This window comes from Lepisma saccharinum, chromosome 2, assembly GCF_977018435.1.
Source record: "Lepisma saccharinum chromosome 2, izLepSacc3.1, whole genome shotgun sequence".
Lineage (NCBI taxonomy): Eukaryota > Metazoa > Arthropoda > Insecta > Zygentoma > Lepismatidae > Lepisma > Lepisma saccharinum.
The window spans coordinates 66,780,736-66,795,558 of NC_139230.1; the positions used below are offsets into that span (position 1 = coordinate 66,780,736).

General features: G+C 38.0%; 1 protein-coding gene across 3 annotated transcripts in view; it reads left to right on the forward strand.

The window, feature by feature from the left end:
* Gfrl (Glial cell line-derived neurotrophic family receptor-like) overlaps nucleotides 1-14,823 on the forward strand; it is an 861,280-nt gene that overhangs the window by 596,376 nt on the left and 250,081 nt on the right. For all 3 annotated transcript variants that reach the window (XM_083117425.1, XM_083117426.1, XM_083117427.1), the window contains exon 4: nucleotides 14,016-14,160. In XM_083117425.1, coding sequence (XP_082973551.1) covers nucleotides 14,016-14,160 — 145 coding nt within the window. The remainder of the gene's footprint in view (nucleotides 1-14,015; nucleotides 14,161-14,823) is intronic.

The window sequence follows — 14,823 nt, forward strand, 5'->3', positions numbered from 1 at the left end:
GTTATGCACAAATATCTAAAATTCATATTTTCACTTTACCTTTTTATAGAGCTCCAGGGTTATATAATTCTATAATCTCATACTACTACAACGTCTGTAGCAAAATATTTTCGTTTGCAATTTAAAAATATTATTGTAGAGTAAATAATACTATTTGAATATTTGAATTTATTGATGGCCGTTATTTTGTTTCATTTATTTTTCAGATAATGTGCCTTTCTTATTTCCATTGGTCATTGCCTCAGGATGGAAATAAAAATAGGATAACATGAAATTATGAATGAAACCAAAGTACAGTATAAGCATTCGTCTATAGCTGACACCTACGTGAAGAATTGGAACTGAAATTTTTTGAGTAAAAGCAAACAAGAAGGCTGGTGACGTCAGAAAGCACATTGGAAGTAAATTCAGCATGGCCTGTCCCAGCCAATTAGCTACTTTCAACTGCTGTTCCGTCGTGATTATATTCCTTGGTGGCGTTTCATGTGCTGAATGGCACTATGTAATGGGAAAATATATTTTGTTGTTTGTTTATGCCTACTTTATGCTCACATTGTTTAATTGGGACTGGACCTACAGTTAATTTTGACTGTGTAATATACCTCAATCTGAAATCTAATCCTGGATCACTTGATACACTATCGGTGAAGTCAGAGGCACAACCACGATTTTTTGTCTGGGGAAACAAGTACCAGGATAAACGTACCAATAATAATAATAATAATGACATTATTATTATATATAATAATCTAATATTAATATATAATAACGATAATAATAATACTACTACTACTAATAACAATTATAATGACATTATTATTATTATTATTATTATTATTACTAGTGGTAGTAGTAGTAGTAGTAGTAGTATGAAAGACGTGATTATCCTCATAAATTACGCAAAATGTGGGTAGAAGTCGGTGCTAAAACATTTGTTTGGAACAAACGATTTGAAATATTTTTTAAACACGTTCATTTTCACATTAACTAATAATGGAAAACAAGCACAAAAACTGTATTTTTTAATGCCAGAAAATGAATGATAAATGCATTCCGAAGATAATTCATTTTGTATATAACACGTATAACTTTCACGTTCAAGATATGTTTTACACATATGCAACATGGAGTGACATAAAATAAGAAAATACATATGCAACATGCTAACACTAAATTGTGTACGTATTCGAAGTTTATTCAGTACATACCTAGGTATATACAACACATATTATTGAAATATATTACAGAAAACAAGCATACTGAGCGAAGCAAGCAAGAAAATTTTTAGATCCAATTTTTGCAACTGACAACAATATTAATTTAATAGGGCCCAAATAATTTCACGGGGCGCCATGGCATTCTCTCTTTTACATTTTTTTTTTCATTTAGATCGCTCGGCGTCCATGGCCGACTCCCGCCGCCCCGCTCCGAACTTGACGAGACTGAGAAAAAATGAGAAATGTATTTTCATTTGCATAAAATTTGAAATCAAGGGGTAATTGCTCCTATGTGCCCCACCTGCAGGTGCCCTTGACTGTCAAAGTTTGCCCCCCCCCCCCAGAATTGACTTCCGTCAAAGGTTGGACGAGGGGCAATGCCGCCCCTGTGGTTGCCCCTCTGGGGTGAAGTTAAGGTTCGAATTGGCGTAGTTCACATGCAGTATATAACCATGTTGCTTACGTAAACAAGTAAGAGATAACACACAGTGCTCACGAGAATCCTCGGGGCCTCCCAATTAGCCTTTCTGTGCATAAAATGGAGTTAGAAACAAAACTCAATGAAAACTCAAACGAGAGTCCGGCGTCTGTTGATAGAACTAGAACATCCTAGCAGGGATATTGGGTGGGGGCACATGAGCTATGTTCTATCCGTGGAATCTCTGGAGCATGGTCCCGCATAACGGCAAAGAAGGGGAGAAAGAGAGTTAGCGGAACGAAGCAGAACACGCTCCTGCAAACTGCTGATAACTGCAGTCGTTTACCCCTCCACGAAATCCCGTTCCCTCGCACGTGTTCATTGGCCGAGCCCTCTCGAGTCACTACTTGCGCAGAGACTTGTTTTCATTCGCTCGCTCTAGAGGTTCTCGAGACAGAGTATAAGTAACCACATAACCCGTTAACCTAGTACCCTAATAAAATATTTTCGAGTGTGTTCTTCTGTTTCAGTTTGTAAGTCCACATTATGCACAATGGGGCTAACCGGGATGGGATATACAGTTTTAAGTGGGATCAGAACCACTATGTGCCTCCACCGAGTCTCGAACCCGGGCCATCAAGGACGTTCTGAATATGCATTTAGCTATGGAACCACTTTAACTCCAAAACGGCAAATCGGAGACGAACTTCATTGTAACGGTGTGTATTAAAGCCTACCTTAGCTGCATCGGCGGTTAATACGGTGTGAAAAGATGCGAGTTTTGCAGGATGGGAACGAAGTGTCAGATGAAGGGGAGAGTGTGGAAGGGTGAAGAGCTCTTCGCGGCGTCATGAGCGATGTTCCTGCCCCTGCACTCGGACGTAAGTAATCGATCCCTTTGGAATCCGGAGTGAGCTTCTCTCATTGCCTCCTTTTTTCTAACATGGTCCCTTGGTGACCCTGGCCTTCTGTCTTCCAAGCTGGAATCTATGGGAAGAGTAATAGCTCTGTCGAGAAGCTTATGTCAGCCCTTGGTATCCTGAAGCACATCCCTTCTCCGTGGCTGTAGCGGTTCGGGGGAAAATGTGTCAAATGTGACGCCCTTCCCAGTAATTCGCTCTCCATTGTGCTTCTGGTAACTTCAATTCTTCTTTAATTCTTGCCATACTGGACTTTTATACGGATTATGAGCAAGACATGTCTTTGGCTCTTGGTGTTCGGAAAGTTCTTCACCAAACAATACGCAGCAATAATTGAAGCTTTGCCTACTCCACGCGCCAATATCGTAATATTATAAAAAGTGCTTACCTTCGTACCCTGTCTCGGGAATCTGTTGAGCAAGGCCGCACATAACGGTAGAGAAAAGGAGAAATCGAGTGCGCGGAGCAAAGCAGTGCGCGCTGCTGCAAACGGCTGGTAGCTACAGCAAAGTTTCTCTCTCTCAAGCGTTCATTGGTCGAGCCCTCTCGAGCCACTACTTGCGCAGAGACTTATTTTCGTTCGCTTTCTCCAGATATTCCCAAGGTAGGGTGTATTTATCCTAAATTTCGCCAATTTCCCTTAGTTTCTCCAGTGATGTATATTTATACAGGAACAGCTACATATTGCAGACTGTGGAGTTAAAAGTATAAAGTAGGTTTCAACAGGAAGGTTCAAATTGTTGTAGTATTCCATAAAAACGCCAACCACTGAAACTGCGTATGGATACTTACTTGTATACTTTTAACGTTACAATTTCAACATGTAAGTGTTCGTGTTCACACGCGCAGTATTCAAACAATTCATTTCGTAGCAACAACTTTTGTTGCATTTTTATATTGTGTTTACAAAGAACATTGGCAAACACTATCTACTATCGTATTTTTAAATGGCTTACATTACGAATTTTAATTGTTATGTTAATTCAATCATTATATTCAAACATAACTATCGTCGCGTTGTAATCGAGGGATCCCGGGTTCGATACCAGGTGAAGGCACATGTCACAGTGGTTCGCATCCCACTTTAAACTGTATGTCCATTCCCGATTAGCCTTTCTGTCCATAAAGTGGACTACTACAATTAAATGAAACGTAACTGTAAATCAGATTCATATAAATTCTGATTATTTTATTACAATTTTGTAAAGCCTGTATTTATCAATTTAAGTCAATCAGCATGGTTGCGATTAATCAACAATGGCATATAAGCGTATTTTTTTTTAATTACTGTACATGCGAACAAAATTGAAATTCAGACGAACTCTCTCCCGCTCAGTTCTTCCGATTCTTGTGTGAATGCAGATTGAGGTAATGACGAATCATTCTCCTGTTCTTTCGTTTTTCCCCTCCAACTTTTCCTGTCTCAAAGAAAAAGTAACAACTGAGGAAAAGGAGAAAGATACAGACGATTGAGATTAGCTTCCGCGAACACGGCTTTTTCACCGAGCCTGCCGTTAGAAACTAGTAAACACAATTTACAAAGAAAAGAAAACTTGTTTGAAAATTCACTTCTTGAAATATTCGTCAGCAGTCAACGATTAAAAATTCCCCGCTCGTTTTAGGTTCGTTGTTGGGAAAAGGTGGAGGAGGGGGAGGACGGGTGCGCCTTTCCCCCCTCCCCTCCTCCCATCCCGTCTTTCCTTTTCTCCGGTCTGTACTTTCCTCCACTTGAGGTGCCCACACCACAAAGTTCCCTCCTGAGTAAAGCACACCTCCCTGGTATGGTTTTAGATTCAGTTAATAGCGCTCATGAAACTTTTATACCGTAGAAGATGCTTTGGTATGCATAATGCAAATGCGATGCAATGCATTGGGTTTGAAAAGAAAAAGGACCCCGGTCCTTCCTCCATCCCTCTTCCTGTCCCAGTCTATTGCCGCAGACGCATTTTATCGTCAGAAACGGGACGATATTTAGGTGCTAGAAGGGAACGCGAAGGAGAAGGGGTGAGGGGGGGGGGGCGAAATAAAAGGACAGAGAGAACGGTATATGATGCGGTTTGCCTCGATGTGTGGTAGGTAATAGTGGCACGAGGTGGCATCCTTTCTTTCTGTCTGAAAGTTCCAGGATTTAGGCTTTGAGTTTGCCTTTATTCTGCTCACATCCATTCCCTTTTACCCTTCTAGCTCTTGTTCATCAAAGGATTCCGTCCCCGGCGAGCTCCTTCAGGGAGAGTTTTAACAAGGTTCCCATCTGTAGTAGTCAAACTGAGCAGAAATGGTTGTCAGTAAAAGTGAAACGACTGGACGTACGCACAGAAGAAAGTGAAGCAAGTACGATGTGGAAGAATCAAACATGAATCACGCGCTTTACATGTGCTTTTGATTGCCGTTCTTATCACAAGAGTGATTGATATGTTAATAGAACCGTACTAACGTACGTAATCGATGTTGCTCTTTGGAGTTCAAGCACTTTACCTGACAGCGATGGTATTGGTGTTTTAACATTTTGGCTTCCGCCAGTCTTCAACCTGAACGCTGGCTAGATTGCATCTTGAAGTTTTAAGCTAAACTCTGTCCCTGCGATCTCTGGAGCAAGGCCACGCATAGCGGCAGAAAATGGGGAGAAATAGAGTGGCAGAGCGAAGAAGTACACGCTGTGAAGGCTGGTAACTACAGTTGCTTTCCCCCATTCACACAATCCCGTTACCTCTCACGTGTTCATTGTTGGAGCCGTTTCGCGTCACTGCTTGCGCAGAGACTTGTTTTCGTTCGCTTGCTCTAGAGATGACCGGGACACTGCACTGGAAAATAAAGTATATTTCCATTTTTTCACCATCAGTATCTAAGCATGGAAATAGCGACACCATAAAAACTCTAATAAAGCAGGCAGGCATAGTATTCTATATTTCAAACTCCAAATCAATTATGTTCAAAGTAGTACATTTCAATTATTTTAATTTTCTTTGTTTTACGTTTCTTGTATACCTCATGGGTGAAACTTGATTATGATGATTAATGATTAACTGATGAAGTATATTAAAAAACGTCTCTGTGTCTTATCAGGAATTGAACATACTTTTCGATTCCTTCTGCAAGCCAGTAATAAAATCTGGAGGCTCCAGAAAGCCCTGTGACTAAACTGTACCGGGGGCTTTAATGTTACCTAGCTTTAAGATAAAATTGTTGCAAAGTAATTCATGCAGCAAGTGTCCAATATTGTAAGAGGATCTCCCCGATGGCGCATAGGTATCGTCGTCGCCTTGTAATCAAGGGGTCCCGGGTTCGATACCCGGTTGAGGCTAGTGGTTCAAACTTCACTTTACATTGTAGGTCCAGTCCTGATTATCCTTACTGTGCATAAAGTGGACTTAAAACACCAAATCAACCAACCAATCCAATTTTCTAAGAACACGAATAGGCAATAGAGACAAATAAGATTTAGAACCATGCTAATTTTAGCTTAATAGTACCAACGGCAAACTTGTCAATCGCTGTTTTCATTCTTTCCTATTATACACCCGTTGTTGTATTAAAGAATGGAATTCTGTTGATGCGAAGCAGATGTTGTCCTCTGCTTATTGACGTTTTTATTTCAATTCATGATCAAAATATTGTGGAAAAACTGGAGGAAATTAATGATTTACAATTCGTATACCATTTATTTTGCCGTTGGGTGTACCAGCGTGGATCGAGAAACCGAGCTTTAAAGTAGATCACATTTGAAGGACATCTTGCTTGAAGCGTAGGAATTCATCTTCAAGTGGCAGAGTTTTCTTGGGTCTTTTACGTTGATAACTCCTATAAATTACATAGCACAATGCATATTTCACATTGGAACATATCACTGACATACATGTCTTGCAAGTTTCCTTTTCATTCTGCATGTGTATTATTGGAAAACGTTATACATCTCACAAATATGCTTCCTCTGATTAATCATTTCTCATTTCCGCCGAATACCTTAGAGATTTACTAGAGCAAAGAAATAAACAATAAAATGGGGGGAAGAGCTGGGAGGTTTTGTGTTGCGAAGGTTCGTGTTTCGAATCCTGGCCTGATCTTTCTAAGTGAGTGTCCCTTCATCAGTTTCGTTTAATAACAACCCTTCCTTATTGTCGCATTAGACTAAACTAAACTAAATTCCATGGCGCAACAGCCCTCTAAGAACCAAGGCCTTCCAAACGGCATTTCGTTGGATGATGCGTGGTCAGGGCATCAAGTCCCATCGCCGCTGTTTTTTTTTCGTCGGCTTTAGTGACCAGATCCCGCTACTTACTCTTCCAAGTAACTTTCCAATTGTCATCATGAAACTGGGTTAACATCTGAATTTTCTGGGCTTCCATCGGGAATCGAATCCAGGACCGCTCGCACCAAAGGTGAGAGCGCTAACCATTTGGACAAAGAGAGACGTAAAATTGAAAAATCACAATTTGCTTAATTTTGAGTGTCAAAATTGTTAATGTCTAGCGGTGGTTTCGATAAGGTTGAAACCGTCAATACCTCATATTAATTTCACTTTTTTCTAAAAAATAATTTTGAAATTTTCAATGTCAGTAGGAAATGATATAAACTACACGCACACAGCCAGATAAAAGATGCATTATATTCCGAAATCATTTCTATAGTATTATGCTGCATCGCCAAGTGAAATATAGCAGAGAGTGCGGACTTGTTAAATGGGTCACCTACCTCCTCGCAGATCTCGTGTGCAGAACCGTATTATCCACGTGGGGAAATAAACAAAGCATCCAGGCGTACGTAAGCTATGCTGGTGTCATATGTTCCCATACATCTTGGCGGCATGTGTTTGGTACACGCTTCGTGCATTTTATTCTCTTCAACAGTCAGGGGCACCAACGCTTTAGATTCCCACTGTTGTCCGCCCCTTTTCTATTTATTTGCTGGAAAGGGAAGCTAGGCGATGAAAAATACGATAACTGTCCACTTGGTTTCCACAACACTTAAAGTAGCTCTACACTTCTTTCACAATTTTCAATTTTCAGTAACGAGTACAGAAATATAGAAAATGTTTTACATTATTTGTATTATTTAGAATACCCTTGACTTGACTTAGAAGTAACACGATAAAAAAATTTATACCGGATGGCCCAAAAAGATAATCGAAAGTATTAGTTTGAGGGGGCACTCTATATCTATATCTGTCCAGTCCATATCCAACTCTCTCTCTCTCTCTCTCTCTCTCTCTCTCTCTTTCTTTTTCTGTGTGTGTATTAAAATTGAAATGTATTTTTCTAAGTGTTGTGAACAGATTTACAACTTCATACAATTGATTGATTGATTTTATTTTACTTCGCGTTTTGTGCCTCTTGGCTAATTTGCGAAGATGGGGATGAGTGATGAAATGATGAAATTGATGAATGGACATTCACAAACAACAGTGCTCGGGCGGGATTCGAACCCGGGACCCCTGGCGTCACAGCGCAATGTGCTAACCACTCAGCCACAGGGTCCACACCTTCATACAACACCGTGTATTTAACATACATGCATAAAACTATTTTACAGAGTAAGGTTAGCTACACACACACATACACCCCCCCCGCACACACACACACACACACACACACACACACACACACACATATATATATATATATATACGTGTAGTGTGTTATATATATATATATATATATACGTGTAGTGTGTTTGTGTATGTGTGCGTGTGTGTGTGTGTGTGTACATATGTCTTACTTAATAATTATTAATCAGTGATGTATTTTTTAATGTTTTCATAAATGTAATGTTATTTTCTTTTCTGAGGGGGGAGCTGGACCAAAATGAGGGGGTTACGATCCACTCTCCTCCTTGAACATGCCATTGAATATAGACCATGTTCATGTTTGTGCATGAGATCACGTTTTAAAGGTGATATGCAGGGACCATGCTCGTTCAGTAATATCATGAATATTTATAGGGTTTATAATAACTACAATCTTCATAACACAAGGATAACTTGAAAACACGTTTGCAAATCATGGCTCATTAATTTTAGCAACTAAGTACCATTCTTTGCTATAATTACAACATATATCCTGTGAAACGAAGACATCTTTATTAGACAAACATTGACAATTTCGTTAATTATCTGAATTCGCGGGACTTGACGATGCGAAGCCATTTTAAATACCGTGAAAGGAACCGTGTTTCATTTTATTCTCTTGTCCTTGTCATGAGATCATCATTTATTCTATTTGTCATAATTATCGCCACAGGTAGTACCACAAACTTTCAATTGCTAAAGTGCAAATATTTCTTATGAACATTCGAGTAGCCATACACATGATTTAATCAACTATATTGCCACTTTGTTGTTGAACAAGTACAACTACAATATGATCAAACGTATAATAATTACGAGTATTCTGTTTTTAAATTGAGAGACAGGTACACGTCGACTAGGTTATAAGCAAACATTGTTTGAATAAGTGCGTTCAAACATTTGTTCAATCGTATGATAGAATTTAGTGAACAGTCTGCAGCAGTCGGCTAAGACATTCTGAAGGTATTAAGGCTGATTTTCAAGTGTCAAGTTTGAAGTCGGGCCTAAGGCTAAAAGTCAATATATTCCGGATGTGCCGCAGTTCTTAATGAGTGAAGTTCGCTGTGTGAGGTCTGGCGTTATCGTGCAGCTAAAAACGCCTTGACGCAGTACATTCACGGACCGACAACGAAATTCGGCGAGTGATGTGACCTTTGCATGCAGAAATCAGATAATGGCACGTAACTCTGTATATGTGAGCAAGTCCAATCACCTTTACGAGTGATGATACCGTAAGGGTTTTGGTATGGGAGCTACAATCTCAGCTGGTCTGTATTGCAAACTATGTTTTATTCTCCTTTTCTAGACCGATTATTACTTTTGCATAAACTTAATTGTATGTGTTGTTAATTTATTTAACGGTCCGTTCTCGTACGATATGCTATGATTATTATCGATTTTTGTCACATGCACGTAGAGACAAACCTACAGAAGCACAATAGTGCCATCCAGATGATGATATTCTCTATATGTTCTCTCTCTCTCTCTCTCTCTCTCTCTCTCTCTCTCTCTCTCTCTCTCTCTCTCGCTCGCTATCTCGCTCATTCCCTGACACTCTTCACTCTATCACACACGCGCATGCGGACAAACATATATATTTAACTCAACAGCTACTTGGTTCTAAGTCGGCCCCCGTGGCGGAGTGGTTAACACATCGTGCTACGACGCCAGGGGTCCCGGGTTCGAATCCTGGCCGGGGCATGGATGTTTGTGAGTGTCCATTCATTCTTTCATCATATCACCACTCATCCCCATCTTCGCAAATTAGCCAAAAGTGGCACAAAAGGTGAAGTAAGATAAATCAAATCAAAATCAAAAACTTGCTTCTAAAAACGGGAAAATGAAACAAATGCAATATCTTTGATACCCCAGGATATATAAAAATAGTTTGAAAATAATAATTGAGAGATATGAGTTTGAATTTATGGCTCATAGGGAAATGAAAGTGTGTGTATCTTTTAAAATATAATTCCACCTTTACATAAGTAGAAAGTGCCTGAATTATTATTAATGAAAAATATCATTTATTTACTTCATTCCTTCCCATTTCTTAAGCGTTTATCATACTAGTTGTGCATTTTTCTGCCTTTTGGGTGATTCATGTCGCTTCTAAACGAACCAATCAAAGACAGCCTTTAAAACCGGAGAGACGTAACACAATTCTTATATTTACATTTTATTGATTCCTTTTAAAATTACAAATGTCGATTGCAATTTTTCACTTCGGCCTTAGAGACTCCTTGAAAATATAAAAAATTGAATTTTTCTTTATGGTTCATAGTTCATCTTGTATTTTCATGTCAAATATATCTGTTATGTTAGATTCTTTTTGAATATGTATAAAGAAAATTCACATGTTGGTAATTTGGTTGGTTTGAAATGGATAAATGGGTGATATTAAAAGTGGTGCTAACGTGGTATTCAGGTGTTCTGTGGGTAATTCAGCGGTAAACAGATTCCTGGAATATTGCAAATTCTTATACGTTTGATGGAGTTTCTCCGATACTTTTTACAACAGCGAACATATCAACATCGTTGCTTTTATGGCATTGAAATTCCACATCGTTCCATATATATCATGATTGGTGTGGTACGAAAGAGTAAGCAGCTTGTTTGTGGAATTGAAAATAGAATATTCCTTTCCTGGATCATGCGTTCCCCCAAGTCACTAATTTCCAACGTTTCGCAAAGAAAAGATAGCTGTGTGTTTGTTCGCTTACTCAACTTATTGATTTGAGTGACATTGCTTTTCATAATTTAAAATTAAACCGAACTGTATCAATATATATATATATATATATATATATATATATATATACAGGGTGTCCAACTTAGAGCTATGCAAAAAGAAACAGTCCCAAAATCTGTTTGACCAAGAATTTATTGGGAATGAAGGTCTATCCTGATGCACAATACCTTGACATTACACTTCACAAAATGAGAGACACTGGCTCCCAGTATATACGTATCATACGTATGTCTAATATACGTTTATATTTGGTAGCATATGTACATTATGTACTAATCATATGTTGCCCCTTCCCAATATTGAGAAGAAAGGACAGATATGTCTGTAAGCAAGTCCATATAGCCTGTAAGCAAAACTATCAATTTACAAGCTGTATCAGCAATTATGAAGTTTTGCAGTAACTCGTCTTCTGAATACTTAATTTGAAATAACCGTAGTGCATCAGTTCACTCACGAAAAATAAATGATGTTCAAATTAATATTATTTTAAGGTTTATTAATAGATTAATCATTGTGCGAATTGAAAGCTTTGTTAGTCAACCAGAATTCAACACACAGAAACATACACACAATGGTTATATTATGAATACTAGTTTTTTTTTTCAAATTTCCTGGTTTTCTTTCTCTCCCTATGCTCTTGAGTGAATATGTGAAAGTTAATTACGGTCTGCAGGATGGTGTAGTGGTAACGTGGTCGTCTTGTAATCAAGGTGTTACGAGTTCGATACCTGGTGGAAGTACATAGTGATTCATATACCACTTTAAACTTTACATCCAATCCGGATTATTTTATCTGGGCATAAGCTGGACTTAAAATAAGTCATGCTATTTGGCGTCGCTGTTCTGCCTCTTTTGGCTAATTGCGACGATGAGGATGATTGATGATATGATGAAATTCATGAAGGGACACTAAGAAAAGAGCATCCATGCCCAGGCTTGGATTCGAACCCGGAATTCCTGGCGTGTAAGCGCGCTCTGCACAAACTTTCTCAATATAGTCACCAAAGTAATTACATAAAGATACGAGATATCATCCAAGAAATTATTCCGATAGTACTCTCATATTTTGCGTTTTCTGTAATTCTACGTTGCTTTTCTACCTCATTAGGTTAACCACAGCAATGAGGATGAATTACTAATTGATTATTTTGGCTGAACTAAGCATCCATGCCTTAGTCAGAATATGAACTTAGGACTTCTTGTTGCCACGGAGGTTGGTTTATGTTTCCTGCTAATACAGAATAGAATGAAGTGGAGGCAAGACGCTAATGCAACAGCGAAAGAAAAATTGGCCTAATTTCACCCTGATAAAATAAATATTAGTCCATATATTCTGTAATATAATATAATTTATGCAGCGTAAAACGCACAGAAAATCAAGTTGTAGAACTTTGTTCGCCAACTGCTCTGTCAGAAATAAACCTATGTATTTGGATCTCTGAGGCTCCGACGAGTTTGTCTCGTTTCTCCCCCTAAACTGACCATGTGCACTCTGGCTGAATGTGACAGCGACAGGCTAAGTTAAAGTTAGCGCGACATTTCTGTCTCCGAGACAGGAGAGATGAAGCAGGGTCGTACGTCAACTAGGCTGGACTAAATAACTTGCCCTGCGATTTCCTCCAAGCCTAGGGCTAATTTTGTTGCGTGCGTGTGGAAATCCCTGCGGGGCCATTTTTATAAATGCATTCCACTTAGTGCAAAAATTTGTCAACATTTAGACTCAGCTCCTTTGTTATGGAAAAAGTTTTGCTCTTGACTATGGACACGCGTAACTGTTGTTTGGCTTAAGTATGGCGAGGGTTATCCGTCCGTTCTATGTGTACGGATAATAACATTTTAGTACGTTGTGTCATTTCTTCGCTAACTCACTATTTTTTTCTATTAGTCTGGTTGATTTGAAGTATCTCACTACCTACAAACCACAACTTTCTCTGTATATTACACATTGAATTAAAGACAATGCCTTTTTGGCTTCCAAGTTCTATATTGATTATTGTGTGGTAATAGGATTGAACACTCAACATATACATAACATATTGAGTACTTAAAAACCTTGAATATGTCTTGTTTGAAGACTGTATAAGAATGTAAATTCACAAAATGGAAAATTAAAAAAGGTGGTTAACTTGGAAATGACTGAGCCATTTCTTTAAAATGACGTACACTTTACTCCTTTAGTGGTATTTTCTGGGTGTTTAACATGTGTTTCACATTATAATATGGAATACACGCTCAACAGTTGTAATTTTTACATTGAATTTATCACTTGATATATTTATTCTACACACCGTCCGGATAATAAGATTTTATTTTTAAATGACTGAAAATATCATAAATTTAATTAATTCACAAAGATTAAAGTGGTTTGGGCACGTAAATAGAATGACTGATGATTAGTGAAATACATTTATAAATGGAAACCACTCTGAACACTAGCCTTAGGTAGGCCAAAGAAACGGGTGGGAAGATGAAATAATGAAAGATTTGAAGAACATGAAAGTAAAAGAAATGGATGAAGCGCATCCAGGAGAGGGAAAAAATGGAGATATATTGTTGAGAAGACCAAAACATTTGATAGATGAAGTTGTAATGCTTCAAGAATAAGAAGAAGATCCACAAGAAGATCAGCTGAAGAAGGAAAAACACTTAGGTAGATAAAACTGTTTACATAAACCTATTTTCCAAATAGTGGAAAGACAAAATGTGTGTTAACCTTTGGCATCTTGACTAAATGTGTAGTGAATAGTACTGCTACTCTACTATTATATACAAGTATGTGTTAGAATGCAAGATATGAGTAATGCGTCAAAATCGCACCAAACGTTTCTATCCGAGTGTTAACCTTTGGATTTCAGAATCCATCTTCACAAACTGTTATCTTCAGCACACAGGACAACACTGGTTAACATGTACACTACCGTGTGAATGATTCTCGATGTTTTCGATGTTCGACCATTATAAGAATCAGATGGCAAAAATAATATATTTGACTTACGATTGTGTACACGCTGAAACATTAAATTCTACAACATTTAGTTGAAAGTATTATCTCCTTGCAATGAAACCTTAACGTGCATTTTTATTTGTATCCATTACTTTATTTTTTTAATTTTTTTTATTGTTTAATTGTTTGTTTCTTTCTTCCCCACAGAAAAAGATCCATACCCTGTGGATGCTTTACCTACGTGTAACCACGCGCTTTCCGTCTGCCAAGGGGAGAAAAAGTGCATCAAACTTTACGAGGATTTTAAAACAAACTGCAAAGTCCGAGACGGGTCATGCCGCATGGAAAACAGGTAGGAATGTTAAACTAAGTAATGTTTAAAAGTAGGATTGATATTGGTAATCAATAGACATGAACTAATTCACAACAAAGGCTTCTGGAATGTTAGAACATTCTGCTATACTGTCTATCTATTTGGCGAAATGTAACGAATTTGAAAGTGGTGATTATACGTTCAGAAAACACACATTGAAATACACAGAAATATATAAGAATCATTAGATATTACCATTTCTCAAAACTGTTATTATTATTTCACTTTATAGATATTCCATCTGTATCACTGGTCATCTAAATTGGCCACTTGCTTTTGCAAGAATGTTGTAAGATAAATTTGTAAATGACCATTTAATATAATTAAGTTACTTTGCCCTTTTTCTATTACAAACATTCGACTCACTAAATGTAGTTAATGGTATTAAATCAGGAGATCGTGCAATCCAAACACGATAATTTCTATTTCTGATTGGGACTGAGAGCCAAATAGATAGTAGCTTTGATATATGATCTCTATGTGTCTATGTGTGTGCGTAATATGAGTCAGACTCTGAATGACCATGAATGCCAAGTGATGTGTCTGGATCTCAACAGTTGGGAGATTCGTTTTTAAAATAAATGATTTAAAAATTAAGAAATGCCACAAACGTGAAAAACAGTGTACTATAAAATAGTTATT